This window comes from Oncorhynchus mykiss, chromosome 18 (genome assembly GCF_057628025.1).
Source record: "Oncorhynchus mykiss isolate SJ-2025 chromosome 18, ASM5762802v1, whole genome shotgun sequence".
NCBI classification, from domain to species: domain Eukaryota; kingdom Metazoa; phylum Chordata; class Actinopteri; order Salmoniformes; family Salmonidae; genus Oncorhynchus; species Oncorhynchus mykiss.
In genome coordinates this window covers 60,431,577-60,450,576 of record NC_143039.1, presented here as the reverse complement: position 1 = coordinate 60,450,576, position 19,000 = coordinate 60,431,577, and the positions used below count along the sequence as shown (strand labels likewise).

Genomic DNA, 19,000 nt, shown 5'->3' with positions numbered 1-19,000 from the left:
ACTTTAATGCAGGAAAAATGAAATCAATTTTTACCTAATTTCTACCAACATGTTACATGTATAACCAGAGGAGGAAAAAAAACTTTAGACCACCTTTACTCCACACACAGAGCGTACAAAGCTCTCCCCTGCCCTCCATTTCGCAAATCTGACCATAACTCTGTCCTCCTGATTCCTGCTTACAAGCAAAAACTAAAACAGGAAGTACCAGTGACTCGCTTAATACAGAAGTGGTCAGATGACACACGTGCTAAGCTACAGGACTGTTTTAGCTTGCACAGACCGTAATATGGTCCTGGATTCTTCCGATGGCATTGAGGAGTACACAATATCCGTCACTGGCTTCATCAATAAGTGAATCAATTACGTCATCCCCACAATGACCGTACATACAGGACCAGTCAAAGGTTTTAGAACACCTACTCATTCAAGGGTTTTTTCCTTTTATTTGTACTATTTTCTACATTTTAGAATACTAGTGAAGGCATCGAAACTATAAAATAACACATACGGAATCATGTAGTAACCAAAAAACTGTTAGACAAAGTAGCCTGCCTTAGCCTTTGACAGCTTTGCACACGCTTGGCATTCTCTCAACCAGCTTCACCTGGAATGCTTTTCCAACAGTCTTGAAGGAGTTCCCACATGCTGAACACTTGTCTGCTTTTCCTTCACTCTGTGGTCCAACTCATCCCAAACCATCTCAATTGGGTTGAGGTCCGGTGATAGTGGAAGCCAGGTCATCTGATGCAACAGTCTCCTTCTTGGTCAAATAGCCCTTGGAAATGTGTTGGGTCATTGTCCTGTTGGAAAAACAAATTATTTTTCCCACTAAGCGCAAACCAGATGGGATGGCGTATCACTGCAGAATGCTGTGGTAGATATGCGTGCCTTGAATTCTAAATAAATCACAGACCGTGTCATCGGCAAAGCACCATCACACCACATACTTCACGGTGGGAACTACACATGCCAAGATCATTTATTTATTTTATTTGACCTTTATTTAACCAGGCAAGTCAAATTCAAGTCAAATTCTTATTTTCAATGACGGCCTAGGAACAGTGGGTTAACTGCCTGTTCAGGGGCAGAACGACAGATTTGTACCTTGTCAGCTCGGGGGGTTGAACTTGCAACCTTCCGGTTACTAGTCCAACGCTCTAACCACTAGGCTACCCTGCCGCCTCATCCGTTCACCTACTCTGCGTCTCACAAAGACACAGCAGTTGGAATCTCAAATTTGGGCTCATCAGACAAAAGGACAGATTTCCACCGGTCTAATGTCCATTGCTTGTGTTTTTTGGTCCAAGCAAGTCTCTTCTTATTGGTATCCTTTAGTAGTGGTTTCTTTGCAACAATTTGACCATGAAGGTCTGATTCATGCAGTCTCCTCTGAACAGTTGATGTTGAGATGTCTGTAACTTGAACTCTGTGAAGCTTTTATTTGGGCTGCAATTTCTGAGGTGCAGTTAACTCTAATGAACTTAGTTTTATTCTACAATGTAGAAAATAGTGAAAATAAAGAAAATCCCTTGAATGAGTAGGTGTGTCCAAACTTTTGACTGGTACTGCACATACCCCAACCAGAAGCCATGGATTACAGGCAACATCCGCACTATCTAAAGTAGAGGTCGACCCATTAATCGGAATGGCTGATTTAATTAGGGCCAATTTCAAGTTTTCATAACAATCGGAAATCTGTATTTTTGGGCGCCGATTTGCCGTTTTTTTACACCTTTATTTAATCTTCATTTAACTAGGCAAGTCAGTTAAGAACACATTCTTATTTTCAATGACTGCTTAGGAACGGTGGGTTAACTGTCTCGTTCAGGGGCAGAAAGACAGATTTTCACCTTGTCAGCTCGGGGGGTCCAATCTTGCAACCTTACAGTTAACTAGTCCAACGCAATAACGACCTGCCTCTCTCTCGTTGCACCCCACAAGGAGACTGCTTGTTACGCAAATGCAGTAAGCCAAGGTAAGTTGCTAGCTAGCATTAAACTTATCTTATAAAAAAAATCAATTATAATCACTAGTTAACTAGACATGGTTGATGATATTACTAGATATTATCTAGCGTGTCCTGTGTTGCATATAATCTGACTGAGCATACAAGTATCTGACTGAGCGGTGGTAGGCAGAAGCAGGCGCGTCAACATTAATTCAAACAGCACTTTCGGGCGTTTTGCCAGCAGCTCTTCGTTGTGCGTCAAGCATTGCGCTCTTTATGACTTCAAACCTATCAACTCCCGAGATGAGGCTGGTGTGACCGAAGTGAAATGGCTGGCTAGTTAGCGCGCGCTAATAGCGTTTCAAACTTCACTCGCTCTGAGCCTTGGGGTGGTTGTTTCCCTTGCTCTGCATGGGTAATGCTGCTTCGATGTGGTGGCTGTTGTCGTTGTGTTGCTGGTTCGAGCCCAGGGAGGAGCGAGGAGAGGGACGGAAGCTATACTGTTACACTGGCAATACTAAAGTGCCTATAAGAACATCCAATAGTCAAAGGTTAATGAAATACAAATGGTATAGAGGGAAATAGTCCTATAATAACTACAACCTAAAACTTCTTACCTGGGAATATTGAAGACTCATGTTAAACGGAACCACCAGCTTTCATATGTCCTCATGTTCTGAGCAAGGAACTGAAACGTTCGCTTTCTTACATAGCACATATTGCACTTTTACGTTCTTCTCCAACACTTTGTTTTTGCATTATTTCAACCAAATTGAACGTTTCATTATCTACTTGAGGCTAAATTGATTTTATTGATGTATTATATTAAGTTAAATTAAGTTGTAATTGTCATTATTACAAATAAAAAAATATATACAGTGCCTTGCGAAAGTATTCGGCCCCCTTGAACTTTGCGACCTTTTGTCACATTTCAGGCTTCAAACATAAAGATATAAAACTGTATTTTTTTGTGAAGAATCAACAACAAGTGGGACACAATCATGAAGTGGAACGACATTTATTGGACATTTCAAACTTTTTTAACAAATCAAAAACTGAAAAATTGGGCGTGCAAAATTATTCAGCCCCTTTACTTTCAGTGCAGCAAACTCTCTCCAGAAGTTCAGTGAGGATCTCTGAATGATCCAATGTTGACCTAAATGACTAATGATGATAAATACAATCCACCTGTGTGTAATCAAGTCTCCGTATAAATGCACCTGCACTGTGATAGTCTCAGAGGTCTGTTAAAAGCGCAGAGAGCATCATGAAGAACAAGGAACACACCAGGCAGGTCCGAGATACTGTTGTGAAGAAGTTTAAAGCCGGATTTGGATACAAACATATTTCCCAAGCTTTAAACATCCCAAGGAGCACTGTGCAAGCAATAATATTGAAATGGAAGGAGTATCAGACCACTGCAAATCTACCAAGACCTGGCCGTCCCTCTAAACTTTCAGCTCATACAAGGAGAAGACTGATCAGAGATGCAGCCAAGAGGCCCATGATCACTCTGGATGAACTGCAGAGATCTACAGGTGAGGTGGGAGACTCTGTCCATAGGACAACAATCAGTCGTATATTGCACAAATCTGGCCTTTATGGAAGAGTGGCAAGAAGAAAGCCATTTCTTAAAGATATCCATAAAAAGTGTCGGTTAAAGTTTGCCACAAGCCACCTGGGAGACACACCAAACATGTGGAAGAAGGTGCTCTGGTCAGATGAAACCAACATTGAACTTTTTGGCAACAATGCAAAACGTTATGTTTGGCGTAAAAGCAACACAGCTGAACACACCATCCCCACTGTCAAACATGGTGGTGGCAGCATCATGGTTTGGGCCTGCTTTTCTTCAGCAGGGACAGGGAAGATGGTTAAAATTGATGGGAAGATGGATGGAGCCAAATACAGGACCATTCTGGAAGAAAACCTGATGGAGTCTGCAAAAGACCTGAGACTGGGACGGAGATTTGTCTTCCAACAAGACAATGATCCAAAACATAAAGCAAAATCTACAATGGAATGGTTCAAAAATAAACATATCCAGGTGTTAGAATGGCCAAGTCAAAGTCCAGACCTGAATCTGTGGAAAGAACTGAAAACTGCTGTTCACAAATGCTCTCCATCCAACCTCACTGAGCTCGAGCTGTTTTGCAAGGAGGAATGGGAAAAAATGTCAGTCTCTCGATGTGCAAAACTGATAGAGACATACCCCAAGCGACTTACAGCTGTAATCGCAGCAAAAGGTGGCGCTACAAAGTATTAACTTAAGGGGGCTGAATAATTTTGCACGCCCAATTTTTCAGTTTTTGATTTGTTAAAAAAGTTTGAAATATCCAATAAATGTCGTTCCACTTCATGATTGTGTCCCACTTGTTGTTGATTCTTCACAAAAAAATACAGTTTTATATCTTTATGTTTGAAGCCTGAAATGTGGCAAAAGGTCGCAAAGTTCAAGGGGGCCGAATACTTTCGCAAGGCACTGTATATCCCCAAAAAATTAATCGGCCGATTTAATCGGCATCGGCTTTTTGGGTCCTCCAATAATCGGTATCGGCGTTGAAAAATCATAATCGGTCGACCTCTAATCTGAAGGGTAGAGCTGCCGCTTTCAAGGAGTGCGACTCTAACCCGGACATTTATAAGAAAGCCTGCAATGCCCCACCACCAACCATCAAACAGGCAAAGCATCAATACAGGACTAAGATTGAATTGTACTACACCGGCTCTGACGCTTGTCGGATGTGGCAATGCTTGCAAACTATTACGAACTACAAAGGGAAGCACAGCCGCGAGCTGCCCAGTGACACAAGCCTTCCAGACGAGCTAAATGACTTCTATGCTTGCTTCAAGGCAAGCAACACTGAAGCATGCATTAGAGCACCAGCGGTTCCGGAAGACTGTGTGGTCACGCGTTCTGTATCCGATGTGAGTAAGACCTTCAAACAGGTCAACATTCACAAGGCTGCAGTGCCAGACGGATTACCAGGATGTGTACTCCTAGCATGCGCTGACCAACTGGCAAGTGTCTTCACTGACATTTTGAACCTCTCCCTGTTCGAGTCTGTAATACCAACATGTTTCAAGCAGACTACCATAGTCCCTGTGCCCAAGAACACCCAGGTAACTTCCCTGAGTGACTACCAACCCGTAGCCCTCACGTCTGCATGACTGGTTGCATCACCACCTGATATGACAACTGCTCGGTCTCCATCCGCAAGGCACTACAGAGGGTAGGGCGTACGGCCCAGTACATCACTGGGGCCAAGCTTCCTGCCATCCATGACCTCTATACCAGGTGGTGTCAGAGGAAGGCCCTAAAAATTGTCAGACTCCAGCCACCCTAGTCATAAACTCTTCTCTCTACTACCGCATGTCAGGTGGTGCAGGAGTGCCAAGTCTACATCCAAAAGGCTTCTTAACAGCTTCTAACCCTTAAAACTCCTGAACAGCTAATCAAATGGTTACCCGGACTATTTGCATTGACCCCACCCTCATTATTTACGCTGCTGCTACTCTCTGTTTATCTATGCATAGTCACTTTACCTCTACATATTATGGCGCTTTCATATATATATATATATATGTACATATTACCTCGACTAACCTTGACTCTGTACCAGTACCACTTTATATTGCCTCGCTACTGTTATTTTATTGTTGTTCTTTTAACAATTTTTTTATTTGACTTTTTATTTATATTTTACTTCAGTTTATTTTAGTAAATCATTTAACACTTTTTTTAAACGGATTGTTAAGGGCTTGTAAGAAAGCATTTCACTGTAAGGTCTAATTCAGCGCATGTGACAAATCAAATTTGATTTGATATTTTTTAATATTAATTTCATACAGTAGATGCCTATAGGCCTATGCATGCAATGCCCTGATGCATTTAGTGATCAGATCTCTGACAGCTGAACCGTAAGGTGGACAATTGATATTTGAGTTCTGCATATGCTAAACATCGAAACACAAAGGATAGTGTATTTGTAATTTGTTAAAAGGCTGGTTTTAAGGACACGTAAGTGTGGCTCATTTGGCCAATATCCCTTGTTTATTGATTGTGCTGGCTGCGTGGATGGATGCCCTAATGGGTTACTTTCCCAATGCAGATGGATGACCGGTACAGTTCTCAAATGTCATCTTTCAGGTCACTTGTCCAGTGCCAAATGTTCCTAATGGAAACCCTGCAACCTAAATGATTACCTGTCTGTGGCATGTGTAGAGCTGGGCCGGCGTGTGCTATCTTCCAGCGAGAGGTAACCTCTGTAACCCTATTGTGAGGTATGTCAGCCTGATGAACAGGTGTGTGTGTTTTTAGCCCTGGCCAGTCTGGGCTATGAGAAGACATGTGTGTTGTTCAATGGAGCAGCGTTGGCAAGTCAGATCGCTTCAGAACAAAACCTAGACAGCGATGAAGGACTGAAGGCCGCAGCCAAATACTACCAGGTACTACTATAGTAATGCTACAATACTACCAGGTTCTATAGTAACACTACAATTTATACCACATCTAATTATTACAGTACTACAAATACTACAGCCAAATGTCTTTCCATCTCTCTCTGTCATACACTCTCTCCCTCCTCCACCCCCTCCAGTTGGCAAGTGGAGCATTTGGTCACATTAAGGACACAGTGCTGTCGGCTCTGAACAGAGAGCCTACAATGGACATTTCTCCTGAGACCGTAGGAACCCTCAGTCTCATCATGCTGGCTCAGGCACAGGAAGTCTTCTTTCTCAAGGCTACTTCAGGTACACACATACGTCACGCACACACATGCTATACCCACACATTACACGTGTGTGCATAAATCAAGTAACCATGGTATCGTTTGCCCTACAGATAAGATGAAGGACGCCATCATCGCTAAACTGGCCAATCAGGCGGCAGATTTCTACAGCGATGCCTTCAAGCAGTGTCAGTACAAAGAGAACCTGCCCAAGGTGTGTGTGTGTGTGTGTGGGGGGATAACACTCAGGGTGTGGAACTTTCCCCATTTCTCTCATTTCACTATCTCTGTTCTGATTGGTTGTTTACCATACAGTCTCCATTCTGATTTGTTATTCACTACCTGGGCTGTATTCTCATTGGTTGTGCTTGTTCACTACTTGGGCTGTATTCTCAGTGGCGCTTTCACCGTCTCACCCCCGTTCTTATTGGTCTCTCACTACCTAATAATGAGCTTCTGAAATGATGTGTGTTTGAAATCTGACTGACCTGTCTTACTACTAAAAGACACACACACACACACACACACGTTCTGGGGTGGGAATACATGGGCCAGACTTTGCAGACACACACACACGCGTTCTGGGGTGGGAATACATGGGCTGGACTTTGCAGACACACACACACACGCGTTCTGGGGTGGGAATACATGGGCTGGACTTTGCAGACACACACACGTTCTGGGGTGGGAATACATGGGGCTGGACTTTGTAGACACACACACACTACTTTGTAATAAAGTTTGGGTGAATGTGGCAGAAAGATTAATCACTCACTTCTGTTCTCTCTCCCGTTATCCTCCGCTCTCTGCATCCCTCGTGGTGGTGTGTGTGCCTGTGTTCCTGATTTGGCTTCTGTGACGTGAAACTCGTTCGTGATTTGCTCTTGGCGGTGTTGTTCTTTGGTGGTCCCTTTGTTTGCATGTATGTGTTTTGGTTTGCCCCGTGTGTGTGCGTGTGCGCACTGCTCTGTGGTTGCTTCTCCCTGGTCAGTGTATTTATTTCCAGGAGGTGTTGCCGGTGCTGGCAGCTAAACACTGCATCATGCAGGCCAACGCTGAGCTACACCAGTCTATCCTCGCCAAGCAGAAGAAACACTTTGGGGAGGAGATCGCTCGCCTGCAGGTACACACAAACACACACACAGCACTCTAACCCAGTGGTGTTTCCAGTGTAGCCCACCTGAAAATGTAGTGATTTTCCTATGACCAAATACAGTGGCAAGAAAAAGTATGTGAAACCTTTGAAATTACCTGGATTTCTGCATACATTTGACATCAAATTGGATCTGATCTTCATCTAAGTCACAATAATAGACAAACAGTGTGCTTAAACTAAAAACATACAAATTGTTGTATTTTGTCTATATTGAATACATAATTTAAAAATTCACGTGTAGGTTGGAAAAGGTATGTGAACCCCTAGGCTAATGACTTCTGCAAAAGCTAATTGGAGTCCACTAACCTGGAGTTGAATTAATGAAATGAGATTGGAGATTTTGGTTAGAGCTACCCTGCCCCGTTTAAAAAAATAACCACGCACAATATTTGAGTTTGCTATTCACAAGAAGCATTGCCTCATGTGAACCATGCCTCGAACAAAAGAGATCTCAGAAGACCTAATATTAAGAATGGTTGACTTGCATAAAGCTGGAAAGGGTTACAAAAGTATATCTAAAAGCCTTGATGTTCATCAGTCCACGGTAAGACCAATTGTCTATAATTGGAAAAAGTTCAGCACTGTTGCTACTCTCCCTAGGAATGGCCATCCTGCAAAGATGACTGCAAGAGCACAGCACAGAATGCTCAATGAAGTTAAGAAGAATCCTAGTGTGTCTGCTGAAGACTTACAGAAATCTCTGGAACATGCCAACATCTCTGTTGACGAGTACGATACGTAAAACACTAAACAGGAATGGTGTTCATGGGAGGACACCACGGAAGAAGCCACTGCTGTCCAAAAAAACATTTCTGCACGTCTGAAGTTTGCAAAAGAGCGCCTGGATGTTCCACAGCGCTACTGGCCAAATATTCTGTGGACAGATGAAACTATAGGAACACAACACTGTGGAGGAAAAAAGGCCCAGCACACCAACATCAAAATCTCATCCCAACTGTAAAGTATGGTGGAGGGAGGATCATGGTTTGGGCTGCTTTGCTGCCTCAGGGCCTGGACAGCTTGCTATCATCGATGGCAAAATGAATTCCCAAGTTTATCAAGACATTTTTCATGAGAATGTAAGGCTATCTGTCCGCCAATAGAAGCTTAACAGAAGTTGGGTGATGCAACAGGACAACAACCCGTAAGACAGAAGTAAATCTACAACAGAACGGCTTCAACAGAAGGAAATACAACCTCTGGAGTGGCCCAATCAGAGTCCTGACCTAAACCGGATTTAAAATGCTGTGGCATGACCTCAAATGAGCGGTTCACACCGGACATCCCAAGAATATTGCTGAACTGAAACCGTCTTGTAAAGATGAATGGTCCAAGATTCCTCCCGTTGTGCAGGTCTGATCCGCAACTACAGAAAATGTTTGGTTGAGGTTATTGCTGCCAAAGGAGGGTCAACCTGTTATTAAATCCAGTTCATATTTTTCCTCCCTGCACTGTGAATGTTTACACGGTGTATTCAATAAAGACATGAAAACATGTAATTGTTTGTGTTATTAGTTTAAACAGACTGTTTGTCTATTGTTGTGACTTAGGTGAAGATCAGATTTTCTGACTAATTTATGCAGAAATCCAGGTAATTCTAAAGGGTTCACATACTTTTTCTTCCCACTGTAAACACAACCACTCAACCAAAGTCCTCATACATTGTTTTCTATTCTCTCGTTCTCTCCATCCCTCAGCAAACTAATTAGTGAAGAGTCTAGCCCTGCTTTATGGTTGACAGTGTGAAGGATCCGACTATCATTCACTCCTCTATTCTCTCCTTCCCTCCATCCCTGCAGCATGCTTCAGAGCTGGTGAAGACGGTAGCGTCTCGCTATGATGAGTACGTCAGTGTGAAAGACCTTAGTGATAAGATCAGCCGCGCTCTGACCGCAGCTAAGAAGGACAACGACTTCATCTACCACGACCGCGTCCCTGAGGTCAAAGACCTGGAACACATCGGCAAGGCAGCGCTGGTCAAGGCTACCACCATCACACCTCCGCTCAGCGCCAAGTTCACTGGTGAGAGACCGAATACACACACAACCACTCAGCGCCAAGTTCACTGGTGAGAGACCGAATACACACACAACCACTCAGCGCCAAGTTCACTGGTGAGAGACCGAATACACACACAACCACTCAGCACCAAGTTCACTGGTGAGAGACCGAATACACACACAACCACTCAGCACCAAGTTCACTGGTGAGAGACCGAATACACACACAACCACTCAGCGCCAAGTTCACTGGTGAGAGACCGAATACACACACAACCACTCAGCACCAAGTTCACTGGTGAGAGACCGAATACACACACAACCACTCAGCACCAAGTTCACTGGTGAGAGACCGAATACACACACAACCACTCAGCACCAAGTTCACTGGTGAGAGACCGAATACACACACAACCACTCAGCGCCAAGTTCACTGGTGCGGGGGGGACACACTTTTTTGCTTTTTGTGTAGATGTCTAAAAGAGTTTAAACGTGTGGGTTAGTTTCTGACGTGTGTGTCTGTATAGACTTGTTTGAGAAGATGGTGCCCATGGCTGTGCAGCAGAGTATGAGTGTGTACAGCCAGAGGAAGGCTGAGACCGTCAACAGACTGGTAGGAACCGTGAGGGAAGCTACTAACCTCTGCAACGGGTATGGATGTTACTTTGATCATTTAACAATTGAATCGTTATTTTTTCTACTCTATTGATTTCAATACATTTCATTATCAACACAGTCAACAGCACCCGGTTAAGTCATCATACACTGAGTGGACAAAACATTAAGAACGCCTTCCTAATATCCCCCCTTTTGCCCTCAGAACAGACTCAATTTGTCAGGGATGCTGGCCCATGTTGACTCCAATGCTTCCCACAGTTGTGTCAAGTTGGCTGGATGTCCTTTGGGTGGTGGACCATTCTTGAAACACACAGAAAACTGTTGAGCATGAAAAACCCAGCAGTGTTGCAGTTCTTGACACAAACCGTGCCCCGTTCTTGGCACCTACTACCGTGCCCCGTTCAAAGGCACTTTAATGTTTTGTCTTGCCCATTCACCCTCTGAATGGCACACAATCCATGTCTCAATTGTCTCGAGGCTTAAAAACCCTTCTTTAACCCGTCTCCTCCCTTTCATCTACACTGATTGAAGTGGATTTAACATCAATAAGGGATCACAGCTTTCACCTGTTCAGGCTGTCATGGAAATAGCAGGTGTTCTTAATGTTTTGTACACTGTGTAGGTCATATTTATTGGTGGTGAATTGCGTTAATAACTAAACAGTGTGTTGGCATGTCTATATTGATCATGTATTGATCATTTAACAACAGTGTCCTGGCATCTCTGAACCTGCCTGCGGCTCTGGAGGACCTGTCTGGAGATTCTATCCCACAATCCATTATTGAAAAGGCCCATGCCATCGTCCAGCAGGGGGGGCTGCAGAGCATAGAGCAGCTGATCAGAGACCTGCCGGAACTACTGACACGCAACAGAGAGATCCTGGATGAGGTGTGTGTATATATACACACACACACACACACACACGTGTTCGTATTAGCGGTTGACCGATTATGATTTTTCAACCCCGATACCGATTATTGGAGGCCCAAAAAAGCCGATACCGATTAATCGGCCGGTTTCTTTTTATTTATTTTTATTATTATTTTATTTTTATTTTTTGTAATGATGACAATTACAACAATACTGAATGAACACTTATTTTAACTTAATATAATACATCAATAAAAATCTATTTAGCCTCAAATAAATAATGAAACATGTTCTATTTGGTTTAAATAATGCAAAAACAAAGTGTTGGAGAAGAAAGTAAAAGTGCAATATGTGCCATGTAAAAAAGCTAATGTTTGAGTTCCTTGCTCAGAACATGAGAACATATGAAAGCTGGTGGTTCCTTTTAACATGAGACTTCAATATTCCAAGGTAAGAAGTTTTAGGTTGTAGTTAATATAGTATTTAGAGGACTATTTCTCTCTATACCATTTGTATTTCATATACCTTTGACTATTGGATGTTCTTATAGGCACTATAGTATTGCCAGTGTAACAGTATAGCTTCCGTCCCTCTCCTCGCAGCTACCTGGGCTCGAACCAGGAACACATCGACAACAGCCACACTCAAAGCATCGTTATCCATCGCTCCACAAAAGCCGCGGCCCTTGCAGAGCAAGGGGAATAACTACTCCAAGTCTCAGAGCGAGTGACGTTTGAAACGCTATTAGCGCACACCCAGCTAACTAGCTAGCCATTTCACATCGGTCACACCAGCCATTAGGCTGATAGACTTGAAGTCATAAACAGCGCTGTGCTTGCGAAGAGCTGCTGGCAAAACGCATGAAAGTGCTGTTTGAATGAATACTTACGAGCCTGCTGCTGCCTACCATCGCTCAGTCAGACTGCTCTATCAAATCATAGACTTAATTATAACATAATAACACACAGAAATACGAGCCTTTGGTCATTTATATGGTCGAAACCCGTAAATTATCATTTCGAAAACAAAACATTTATTATTTCAGTGAAATACGGAACCTTTCGGTATTTTATCTAACGGGTGGCATCCATCAGTCTAAATATTCTTGTTACATTGCACAACCTTCAATGTTATGTCATAATTACGTACAATTCTGGCAAATTAGTTTGCAATGAGCCAGGCTGCCCAAACTGTTGCATATTCCCTGACTCTGCGTGCAATGAACGCAAGAGAAATGACACAATTTCACCTTATAACTAGTGATTATGATTGATTGATTGTTTTTTATAAGATAAGTTTAATGCTAGCTAGCAACTTACCTTGGCTTCTACTGCATTCGCGTAACAGGCAGTCTCCTCGTGGAGTGCAATGAGAGGCAGGTGGTTAGAGCGTTGGACTAGGTAACTGTAAGGTTGCAAGATTGGCTCCCCCGAGCTGACAAGGTAAAAATCTGTTGTTCTGCCTCTGAACAAGGCAGTTAACCCACCGTTCCTAGGCCGTCATTGAAAATAATAATAATTGGGCAAATCGGCGCCCAAAAATACCGATTTCCGACTGTTATGAAAACTTGAAATCGGCCCTAATTAATCGGCCATTCCGATGAATCGGTCGACCTCTAGTTCGTATACCCATGATGTGTAATATGTGTGTTTGTAGTCTCTGAAGATGCTGGATGATGAGGAGTCGACAGACAGCGAGCTGAGATCCAAGTTCAGCCAACGCTGGAACAGAACTCCCTCTGGAGACCTCTACAAACCACTCAGAGCGGGTACACACACTCACACACCTATTCATGCCTACACACACATCCAAAAACAAACATACTGATATGTGTGGTGTTGTGTACTACCTTGGAATCAAATGATAATTATTTCTGCTTCTCTACCTCCGGCGGTCCAGAGGGGGGTAACTTCCGTAGCGTGTTGGACAAGGCAGTGCAGGCTGACCAGGTGGTCAGGGAGCGTTATAATGCACACTGTGAGATGATCGCTCTCCTCTGTAAACCTGAGGCTGAACTCACCGCTGCCATACCTTCAGCCAACCCTGCTAAGACATTGCAGGGCAGCGAGGTGAGGGATTGTGTGTGTGTGTGTGTGTGTGTGTGTGTGTGTGTGTGTGTGTGTGTGTGTGTGTGTGTGTGTGTGTGTTCTAACTATGTATTCTCTCTCCCTCTAGGTTGTGAGTGTGTTGCGTTCCCAGCTGTCCCAGCTAGAGGTGGTGAAGAGAGAGAGGGAGGTGCTGGAGACGGAGATTAAGGGCGTGACCTTTGACATGTCCTCCAGCTTCCTGACGGCTCTGGCTCAGGACGGGGCCATCAATGAGGAGGCACTGTCAATGAGCCAGCTGGACCAATCATACGGCAGCTACAGCCAGAGGGTTCAAGCCAGTCTCCGCTCTCAGGAAGAGCTGTTGGGCAACGTGCAGGTAGGATACAGAGACACACTCGCCTAAACACCCCTATACGCAATTTCCACAAATACTTTTTCAGATGTCGAGAAATGTTACTTTATCGATTCTCTCCTGTTGATTGTCTCCCCCCAGGCATCTCACCAGGAGTTCTCCAGTCTGAAGCAGTCCAACTCTGAGGCTAATGATCGTGAGGAGGTGTTGAAGAAGCTGGCCTCGGCCCACGACAGCTACGTTGAGATCACCAGCAACCTCAGAGAGGGCACCAAGGTAACTGTCGCCTAGGGAATGTCAGGGAGGGTTGTTTCTAGGGAATGGGTGGGTTGAGGACTGTTTCTTTTTCTTTTTTGTTATTAACCCCCTGAAAAACACAACAGGTTGAACTTGACAAGGGCTTGATTATTGGATGACTTTGGTTGTCTCTCAATCTGACCAATCACCTTCTCGCTCTCTGTAGTTCTACAATGACCTCACCGAGATCCTGCTGAAGTTCCAGAACAAGTGCAGTGACATCGTCTTCGCCCGCAAGACAGAACGGGATGAACTGCTGAAGTATGTGGTGGTGATGTCGTCTCAATAACGATGCTTCAGTTGTTATGAATATTTGTAATAATCACTGTATTGTGTTATTAGTGAAATATCATTGATTATATTTTTATGTGATTGGTGATTTATGTGAACTAGAAGTGACCATGACGAGCAACTGATGTTGGGGTTGCCTTGGTGACCAATGACTGACATTTCTGTTGTTGTGGTTACCCACCCAGGGATTTGCAGCAGAGCATCGCCAGGGAGCCCAGTGCCCCATCCTTCTCTGTCCCCGCCTACCAGACTAACCCCACCCCCACCGCCACTGGACCAACCCCCGCACCAAGGACTGTCTTCGTAAGTAGCCAATCACAGCTGGGTGGCTCCTCTCTCCAGCCCAATCAGAGGGCAGCTCTGTGCCAATGACGATTCAATTAAACTTGCCCGGTTCACTGGGTGGGCGAAATTTGCATCGGGTGAAAGTGATTGCATTCATTTGTAACCGAGGTGTCTCCCGGGTGTGAGTTGTGTGCCCCTTTCAAAGCCGATGGCGAAATTGGCTCAACAGAGTGACGTATGTGAGGCACGTGGAGTATTGACTTACGTTTTGCTTTTGATAAAATAAACATATGTGCTTTATCTTACCAAGGAAAACTAGTTTGAAAATTGAAACACATATTGTATGTTTCTGAACGATGCACCATGCTGCCTTGTTGACAATGACTGTTTGATTTGAGCAGTTTCACCTGGTCTTGACGGGTCATATCCCGGTTCAGCCTGACGAACTCCCTCAATCGCGACAGAGACATGACCGTAATATTGTCTCTTATTGTGACCACTTTACATCTGCAGTTGTCACAAGGTTTACTATTGATCTGTTTTGACTGATTTTTAGTGACCTCTGATCTTTCCCTCTTCCGTTTCCAGCAGCCTCAGCAGCCCCAGGCGAAGGCCCAGCCTCCCGAGCGGCCCCCTCCCCCTGCCTTCACCCCCCAGGCCGCCTCCGCACCAGGCAACCCTCCCAGTAACCAGCCTCAACCAGTAAACCCCCCACCTATGGCCCCTCCCTCACAGGCCCAGGGACCGCCTTACCCCACATACCAGGGATACCCCGGGTGAGTCAATCAAATCAATCATTATCCTTATTGTCCCAGTTGGCTGTGTGCGTTGCACAACTGTAGCCCGTCTGTTGTTCATCTCACTATCCCTGTCTTCTCATTTTCATACACACTAACCTCTCTTTCTCTGTATCTCCAGGTATGCCTACCAGATGCCTATGGGTTATAACCCGTATGCAGCGTACGGCCAGTACAACATGCCCCCAACTATGCAGCCTAACATGCAGCCCTACATCCCCTATCAGCAGGCCCCAGCACCCGGACAGGGGGGCTACCCTGGGGTCCCCCCCACACAGCAGCACCCCTACACCTACCAACAGCAGCCCCAGCAACCACCACCACAGCCATACTACCCACAACAATAACTACTCTCTCACTCCTCTCCTCCATCCCTCTCCTCTGCTATCGCTACTCCGACCGACAGCAGAAACCATGCTACTACGCCCAGCAATAACTCCTCAATCTCTCTCTATCTCTCCCTTCTTCCTCTGCTCTTCCTTCTTCTCTTCCCTCCCTCCTCTACCTTCCCTCCCTCCTCTACCTTCCCTCCCTCCTCTACCTTCCCTCCCTCTCCCTCCTCTACCTTCTCTCCCTCCCTCTCTCCCTCCCTCCTCTACTCTCCCTCCCTCTCTCCCTCCCTCCTCTACCCTCTCTCCCTCTCTCCCTCCCTCCTCTACCCTCTCTCCCTCCCTCCTCTACCCTTTCTCCCTCCCTCCTCTACCTTCTCTCCCTCCCTCCTCTACCCTCTCTCCCTCCCTCCTCTACACTCTCTCCCTCCCTCCTCTACACTCTCTCCCTCCCTCCTCTACACTCTCTCCCTCCCTCCTCTACCCTCTCTCCTACCCTCTCTCCTCTACCCTCTCTCCTCCCCTCTCTCCTCTACCCTCTCTCCTCTACCCTCTCTCCCTCCCTCCTCTGCCCTCTACCCTCTCTCCTACCCTCTCTCCTCTACCCTCTCTCCCTCCCTCCTCTACCCTCTCTCCTCTACCCTCTCTCCCTCCTCTTCCCTCTCTCTCTCCCTCCCTCATCTACCCTCTCGCTCTTCTTCCATCCCTCCCTCTACATACTCATCTACGAACCAGCTCCTCTATTTATTTATTTTTTTTCATATTATTTTTCTAATTATTGCTTTAATTCTTTAAGTCCTAACTTTTCTTCCTGCTATACCTGACTTCCTGGTATGGGCCTAGGTCAAAAATATACAGGTTAGGATAAGAGGATTCCATAAGTCTTTGCATAAATGCAGAAGAATTCTAAACAATGGGACTAGCAATGCGAGCCAAAATGACTGGAAGTGAATTTTAGCAGTACAGAAAGTTTGCCATCAAGTGGAAAATTAACACAATTGTAGTGAATTTCAGCGAACTAGTCAGCAAACACATAGCATAACTGTTTTACTGTCATTCTGTTCATTTAAATGTGTTTCTAGTTATCTACAGACCCTTTATTTTTCCGACCGATTGTCACATTTTCAATGCTAATCCTGTAGAATCAGCAGTGGCACCCAGTCCAATTCATTTGTTTATTTTCAAATGCTGCCGCATGGAATTATTGATTATTGCGTTGTCCTAACCTGTATATACTCGGCCTAGATATAGAACACTAGAGGAGCTGCATGTCATTCTTGGATGAGGAGGGCGTGGCATGATTCCTTATTTGGGAGCAAGTGGGAGGCGTCACATTCAATGTCACTGAATGAAGAACCTGAGGACCCAGGGTTGTATTCAGTAGGGAGAAAACGTTTAGAAACGGAATGAAATGGGGGTTTACAGCTTGAACTTTTGCAATAAGAGAAGCAATTCTTCCTTGTCTGTTTTCAAACCGTTTTGCTACTGAATACGGCCCAGCTACGATCACTCAGCTTAACGCCTGCCGCTTCTATAACAACTATATCATATTTTTGTAATGTACTTAGGTAATAATCCAATAAAAATGGCTGTCGGTTTTTCTAATTTAGATAAGGACTCTTGGAGATGCACTCTCGCTGTCTCTGTTCTGTCTCCCTCTCAATTATCACTCCTCTCTATCACTCCCCTCTCTCCATCACTCCTCTCCTCTCTCTCTCTGTGGGGATGTGTCTTTCTGTTTTACAATCAGAGTAAAGCTGTAAATGGCTGTAGATGTTTTTCTGGGATAAAGGTTATTATATATAAAGACTGTGGTTAACCCAACGACACAGTGTTTCTCTTTGGTTCTAATGTGATTAAAACACCTCTGCATACCAGACACCTGTGTGTGTGTGTCTGGGTATTTTACTTTCTGCTGAACATATTCTTTGGTCTTCAGCACCATAGACATTTATACATCCTTGCCCAGTCTGCTAAAAGCTACTGAAACAATATTCTACATTATGTTGCTGTAGTTAAAGGTAGTAGCCAACAGAGGGCAGGTATTTTTATTTAACTTGGCAAGTCAGGTATGAACAAATTCTTATTTACAATGACGGCCTACCAAAAGGCCTTCTGCGGGGCCGGGGGCCAGGGATTAAAAATAAAAAATAAATACAATATATATATATATATATATATATATATATGAGACAACACTACATAAAGAGACCTAAGAAAACAACGTAGCAACTGTAAACATGACAACACAGGATGGTAGCAACACAAAACATGGTACAAACATTATTTTGTTGCAACTCATTCCAGTCGCTTTGTTGCGATATAGGATGCCGATTCTAGGTTTAATTTTGGATTGGAGATGCTTTTATTACAATTTATTTTTTTGTTGAATTTTCAATCCCTTTTTCCCCGTGGTATCCAATTGTAGTAGCTACTATCTTGTCTCATCGCTACAACTCCCGTACGGGCTCAGGAGAGACGAAGGTTGAAAGTCATGCGTCCTCCGATACACAACCTAAGGGGGATGACCGCGGCAGCTTTCCAATCTTTGGGCATCTTAGACGATACGAAAGAGGGGTTGAATAGGCTAGAAATAGGGGTTACAACAATTTCGGCTGAAAGTTTTAGAGAGGGTCCAGATTGTCTAGCATAGCTGATTAGTAGGGATCCAGATTTTGCAGCTCTTTCAGAACATCAGCTGTCTGGATTTGGGTGAAGGAGAAGTGGGGGGTGGTGGGGGGGGGGGGGGGGGGGCTTAGGCAAGTTGCTGCAGGAGGTGCTGAGATGTTGGCCGGGGTAGGGGTAGCCAGGTGGAAAGCATGGCCAGCCGTAGAAAATTGCTTATTGAAATGAGGCATGCTTATTTAAGATGGTGAGGAAAGCACTTTTAAAGAGCAACCAGGCATCCTCTACTGATGGGATGAGGTCAATATCCTTCCAGGATACCCAGGCCAGGTTGATTAGAAAGGCCTGCTTGCTGAAGTGTTTTGGGAGCGTTTGACAGTGATTAGGGGTGGTTGTTTGACCAGGGACCCATTACGCAGGCAGGCAATGAGGCAATAATCGCTGAGATCCTGGTTGAAGACAGCAGAGGTGTATTTAGAGGGCAAGTTGGTCAGGATGATATCTAAGAGGGTGCCCATGGTTACGGATTTATGTTAGGTTCCTTGATAATTTGTGTGAGATTGAGGCCATCTAGCTTAGATTGTAGGACGGCCGGGGTGTTAAGCATGTCCCAGTTTAGGTCACCTAACAGTACGAACTCTAAAGATA

At 44.6% G+C, this 19,000-nt stretch overlaps 1 protein-coding gene across 4 annotated transcripts in view; it reads left to right on the top strand.

Moving 5' to 3' along the window:
• The window catches only part of pdcd6ip (programmed cell death 6 interacting protein), a 30,273-nt gene extending 12,667 nt beyond the window's left edge, over positions 1 to 17,606 (top strand). Inside the window, exons 4-18 of one of the 4 annotated variants that reach the window (XM_090208936.1) lie at positions 6,273 to 6,400; positions 6,553 to 6,706; positions 6,798 to 6,898; positions 7,691 to 7,807; positions 9,640 to 9,862; positions 10,368 to 10,491; positions 11,169 to 11,346; positions 12,985 to 13,096; positions 13,228 to 13,397; positions 13,504 to 13,752; positions 13,870 to 14,004; positions 14,192 to 14,286; positions 14,502 to 14,619; positions 15,193 to 15,377; positions 15,520 to 17,606. In XM_090208936.1, the coding sequence (XP_090065062.1) occupies positions 6,273 to 6,400; positions 6,553 to 6,706; positions 6,798 to 6,898; positions 7,691 to 7,807; positions 9,640 to 9,862; positions 10,368 to 10,491; positions 11,169 to 11,346; positions 12,985 to 13,096; positions 13,228 to 13,397; positions 13,504 to 13,752; positions 13,870 to 14,004; positions 14,192 to 14,286; positions 14,502 to 14,619; positions 15,193 to 15,377; positions 15,520 to 15,745 (2,315 nt within the window). In that variant the 3' untranslated portion in view covers positions 15,746 to 17,606. Of the gene's footprint in view, positions 1 to 6,272; positions 6,401 to 6,552; positions 6,707 to 6,797; positions 6,899 to 7,675; positions 7,808 to 9,639; positions 9,863 to 10,367; positions 10,492 to 11,168; positions 11,347 to 12,984; positions 13,097 to 13,227; positions 13,398 to 13,503; positions 13,753 to 13,869; positions 14,005 to 14,191; positions 14,287 to 14,501; positions 14,620 to 15,189; positions 15,378 to 15,519 lie in introns of all 4 variants that reach the window. The other 3 variants (XM_021572439.3, XM_021572438.3, XM_021572437.3) reach the window with 3 other exon arrangements.
• The last annotated feature ends 1,394 nt before the right edge of the window (positions 17,607 to 19,000 follow it).